The sequence below is a fragment of the Corvus brachyrhynchos genome, unplaced genomic scaffold (genome assembly GCF_000691975.1).
Source record: "Corvus brachyrhynchos isolate BGI_N302 unplaced genomic scaffold, ASM69197v1 scaffold176, whole genome shotgun sequence".
Classification (NCBI taxonomy): Eukaryota; Metazoa; Chordata; class Aves; order Passeriformes; family Corvidae; genus Corvus; species Corvus brachyrhynchos.
The window spans coordinates 593,100-598,171 of record NW_008238435.1 but is presented as its reverse complement, the minus strand read 5'-3'; the positions used below and the strand labels follow the sequence as shown (position 1 = coordinate 598,171).

At 44.0% G+C, this 5,072-nt stretch overlaps 2 protein-coding genes across 2 annotated transcripts in view; both read left to right on the top strand.

Moving 5' to 3' along the window:
• Window positions 1-3,289, top strand: part of LOC103617175 (epidermal differentiation-specific protein-like) — an 8,310-nt gene extending 5,021 nt beyond the window's left edge. Inside the window, exon 2 of the mRNA XM_008635437.2 lies at window positions 2,246-3,289. Coding sequence (XP_008633659.1) covers window positions 2,299-2,829 — 531 coding nt within the window. The 5' untranslated portion in view covers window positions 2,246-2,298 and the 3' untranslated portion in view covers window positions 2,830-3,289. The remainder of the gene's footprint in view (window positions 1-2,245) is intronic.
• Window positions 1,678-5,072, top strand: part of LOC103617166 (epidermal differentiation-specific protein-like) — an 11,224-nt gene continuing 7,829 nt past the window's right edge. Inside the window, exon 1 of the mRNA XM_017736513.1 lies at window positions 1,678-1,718. The gene's annotated coding sequence lies outside the window, so the exon portion shown is untranslated. The remainder of the gene's footprint in view (window positions 1,719-5,072) is intronic.

Genomic DNA, 5,072 nt, shown 5'->3' with positions numbered 1-5,072 from the left:
GAAAATAAAGGAGGATGGGGAAATGTCTGTGGTCCATAGGCAGAAATGAAACCAGTTAATACAGGGAAAAATATTAGAGAGAGATATTACCTGGAGCATTTACTTCAGACTGAATTGGGAGAATGTTTGGAGTCATATTTAGCACAATCATATGGAAAGAAACACCATGTCTAACCATATACAAGTGTTTAAATTCAAGACTGACAGTAGAAAGCACCATTTACAATATTCAGTATGTAGTACAAAATAAATGTCTGCAAAGATCTGTGGTGGTCTTTTGCCATGCTTCTGCTTTAAAATTCTGACTCTGAAGCTGGTTTTAGAGCATACCAGTAACTCTCGATTCACATTCCTTTTCTGGGTATCAAACTGTGATCTTGTGTCTGATTTTGAGATAACAATATTGATGCTTGTGATTATCATCTACGATGGGACCATGTACATCTGTAACTATTCATAAATATACACATGAATACATATGTCACAGAATCAGAGAACGGCTTGTCTTGGAAGGGACACTGAAGAACCCTTCGAGGAATGGAGCATCCACAGCTTTAGATGGCTGAGCATGAGCCAGCTGTGCCCAGGTGTCCAAGAAGGCCAATGGCACCTGGCCCGTATCAGCAACGGTGTGGCCAGCAGGAGCAGGGCAGTGACTGTCCCCTTGTACTCAGCACTTCTGAGTCTGCACCTGGAATCCTGTGTTCATTTTGGGTCCCTCACTAGCAGAAGGACATTGAGGTTCTGGAGAGAGTCCGGAGAAGGGGAGTGGAGCTGGTGAAGGGTCTGGAGCACAGGTCTGATGAGGAGCTGCTGAGGGAGCTGGGGTGTTTATCCTGGAGAAAAGGAGGCTCAGGGGAGATATGTTTTCCTTTGACAATACCTGAAAGGAGCTTGTGGCAAGATGGGGGTTTGTCTCTTCTCCAGGCAACTAGTGGTGGGACAAGGGGAAATGCCCTCCAGTTGTACATGGAGACAGACGTTCATGTTGGATAGCAGGAAACTTTTCTTCCCTGAAAGATGGTTAAGCCTTGGAATGGGCCACCCAGGGAAGTGGTACAGTCACCATCCCCAAAAATGCTCAAAACACAAATAGAAATGGCCCTTTGCAATATGGTTTAGTGGGCATGGTGGCATTTGGTTGAAGGCTGGATTTGATGATCTTGGTGGCTTTTCCAACATTAATGATACAAGGACTGTAAGGGGAAGAGGGAAAAGAAAAACTAAAAAGTTACATAAATGTCACCTCTGTCACTTGGAAATCTTCCAGAAAAACTCTTAGGAAAACTAAGGTTGTGTGTTCAATGTTCTTCCCAAAAAATGCAAAAATGTAAACGGCAGCAGGCAGAAATATTCTACACCACCTGTGTCACAAAGTACTTTGATCCATTTTTATTACTCTGCTTCCATTTTCTTCTGGAGGAGAAGGACAAACAAGAACTGAACTTCCCCCATGTCATCAAGTCACTCGCATTCCAATGGACTTTTGAATGAGAGCAACGAGATGTCTGACTGTAGGAACATCTAAACTAAAATAAAATAGTTAATGAGTTTTGATCCCTGAGCATGATACCACTTCCCAGTTCTGTGGAATGGGGTGTTGCACAAGACTTCTGAGCAAGCTATAAATGGAGGCAGGTGAGATGCCCTTCACAAACAGCAGCCCTGCACTGGAGGAATCACCCTCAGCTCTCCCCAGCCCTGCAGCTGACATCAAGGTGAGAGGCACACTTTGTGCAGGAGAACTGGAAGGGTTTCTTGGGCAGCTGCTGTGAAATGCAGGGGAAGGGAAGGAGGCTTCAGAGTTGGGTGAGAGCTGCAGCACATCCGTGAGGGTCTGCTGTCTGCATGTGCAGAGACTGAGCCCATCTTCCAGGGGATGAGGAGACGGCTGCTGCAGGACAGAGAGACCTTACCAAGGGAGAGGGTGGAGGGGGCCAGCGATGCACAATTGTGAGGGGTGAATGTGAGAGTGCACATGAATGTGAGTGAGCTTACTCTTGGGCATACACCTAAACCAACACACACAACTACTTCAAACTGGGCAGTTGTGGGCACATATCTCATTTTACTTTTTCCCTCCAAATACAAGCTTCTATGTAAAGCCCTCACTTCTTTCCAGCTGCTGTTACATTTATTAATTGTTAAAAATGTTTTACATTTGCTTTTTTTCCTCATTCTTGCCATCATTTTGTGTAAAGTCTTCTTACAAGCATTGCTTGTTTTCTGTCTTCCTTTCATGCAGGCTGTCATCCAAAGCCTACAGCAAGAACTCTCATCTCCAGGAGTCTTACTGAGATGGGAAAAATCATCATTTATGAGCATGCCAACTTCAGGGGTGTGTCCAGAGAAATCACTTCTGACATTTCCAATCTGGGATATTTGGATTTTAATGATATTATCTCCTCAGTGAAAGTAATTGGCCAGCCTTGGGTGGCTTATGAGCACATAAATTATACAGGCAGGTTACTGGTACTTGAGGAGGGAGATCACAACTTTGTTGGTAGAACGATGAATGATAGGATCAGTTCTCTGCAGATGATCACTGAAGATCTGCACAACCCCCAGATCACTCTCTATGAGCATACCAACTATCAAGGGAAGAGCAGGGTAATAAGACAAGAAACCAACCTGGCTGCAGGATTCGACAATGACATCATGTCTTCCCACAAAGTCCAGAGAGGTGCCTGGCTGCTGTGTGAGCACAGTGATGGAAGTGGAATTCAATACATTGCACGAGAAAACGAACACCTTCCACATTACTCAGCAATCTACCTCAATGACAAGCTTTCCTACCTGCGTCCCCTTCGCCCTGGCCGTTCTTATTAGAATGCAAATCCTCCAAAGCTGAGGAAAGATGCAGCCCTGGCAAGAAATTTGAGATCTTGATTTCTACTTCTGCTTGTGCAGCCTTTTTTCCCTGGGAGCTTTCTGCTGTGCTGCATTGCAAATCTGTACTTCTCTATCCTGCCTTGCACTCCTCTCCTGCCCCATAAATGAAAGGATTATCACACTTGGTTGTATGAAAGGGTGTCCAAGTTAAGAGGCATGCCAGGGATGTGTAACCTAATGCACCCTCAGCTGGCATCCCAGAGTCCCATGCTATGGAATGCTGTAGCATTGCATGTTGTCTCTGCTGCTAAGTGAAACAGAAAATACAAGTGCAGGGCCAGCATCACTTTCTTTTTAATTTGCTTTACAATGTCCTTTTGGTACTGTGATTGATTACAGACTGCCATTGTCTGTAATCCATTTTGTGTTGGTGCCATTAAAGAACCTTTTGCAATCAGCAGTGAGTCTGTTTTATGCGTCTATAGAATAGATAAATATTGCTCTTTCATGAAGAGATGCCTCTGTGTACCCAGAGAATGGTTCATGCAGTCACTCGCAAATATTTTTTCTGTATGTCTCCTGGACAGTTTTGTCTCCTTCCATTTTCACAGTTCAGTAACAGTGGGTTCAGGCTTGACTCAACCAGTGCTAAAGTCTTGATGAGCATGTTGATTATTGCTGTGGTCCTGGACAATTTCTCCCATGCAGTGTTATCTAAATATCACACTTCTGATTGTATCTTCTACAGTCAATCAGAGTGATGGATCGTGCTGGTGATAAAGTCCTCTACTGCCCTTAATCACATAATCAAACAGTAGGTTCTCATAACTTTGAATTGCCTGATTGGCTGATCCCAGTGGAAAAAACTGCCTTGTGTTTTTAAACTGGTAGTATCTTGGTAAGGGAGGAGGAATGACAGGGTATTCCCTGATCTGTGTGGCCATGTGCAAGTTCACCTGGACGAGCAGAGTCTCAGCCCTCCTCCATCACTGTCTAATGACAGCTGCACGCCCCGAGCTGGGTGTTGTGGCAGCTGTCACATGGCAGCTCTGCACTGCAGTGTTTATCTGCCTCGGTGCTGAGCTCCTCTTTGCCCCGATTTCCTTGCGTTGGTCGCTGCGTTGGTCACACAGGAGCTGCACTTGGCCTTTCTGAACCAGGGGGTTGCCACTAGATGCTGTTTAAGATCCCTTTCAGCCCAAATTGTTCTGTGATTTTGTGATGTTAGGTTGTACAAATTTAGCAATACAGTTCACTCTGCTCTGGTTTCAGGTCAGGCTCTCTGATTTGTTGTGTATTAGTTATAGAGCGGGTAATACATGAATGTGTTCACTGTCACAGACACTATGACCTGAAGATTCTTGCAACATCTCACTTTAGGGTACACCTTGTAAGCATTCAGTTAATCTTTTGTCTTTTCTTGGTAGTAGACACTGCCCTGAAATTGGTGCTTTGGGCTTATTTCTCCTTCTTTTAACTGGAAGATACAAATGCCCAAAGGAGTGAGTTACTATTAACCTTGGAAAATCCAGGTAAAGGGATTTCTTTTTTTTCAGGGATATCAGAGCCTGGCTATCTTAACTTCATAAAGTTACTATACTTGCAAAAGACTAACTACTCTCACTGCAGTGTCTAAGAAAGTGCAGAAAACATTAGAGAATGAGGGAGAGAAGGACATAGAGATTTCTGTCACTTGCATTTATCCCCTATAATGATTCCTTATATTTTTGCTTATTGGATAAATGCCAGGAGGCAGTCACTTATATTCAAATAAAAATATCTACGAATACCTGTGTGATTGGCTTGTTATGCATTGCTACAGCTGTCTCCTGCTACCTGCCTTACTTCTTTCACATGTTTTCTTTCCTTTCAATTTGTAAACTTGACCCTTCTGCCAAGATGAGCAAGGTCCTGGTGAAATCTTGAAGGAGTTGCTATGAGCATGAGATTTACCTGGGAAACTAGAAAAGTCACTAAAGCTTTTGGGCGGTCAGGTAGCTCATTGCCCATACCTGCAGGCATGAAAGACACAGCTGAGGGAACCCTATTCTTACCAAAGGAAGAAAAGAGAAGTCTAGAATAGAAGATAAATAAGGTAACATGCAATGCTTAATTCCAAACATCTGTGACTGTCTTACAGTCTGTCCCCCTGGAGAGGCTCTTGCTCAGCCACATGCTTGCCCTTCCTTGGTTCAGTAATACCCCATCAGCTCAGGACAGTTCTGTCCGTCTGTCTGTGT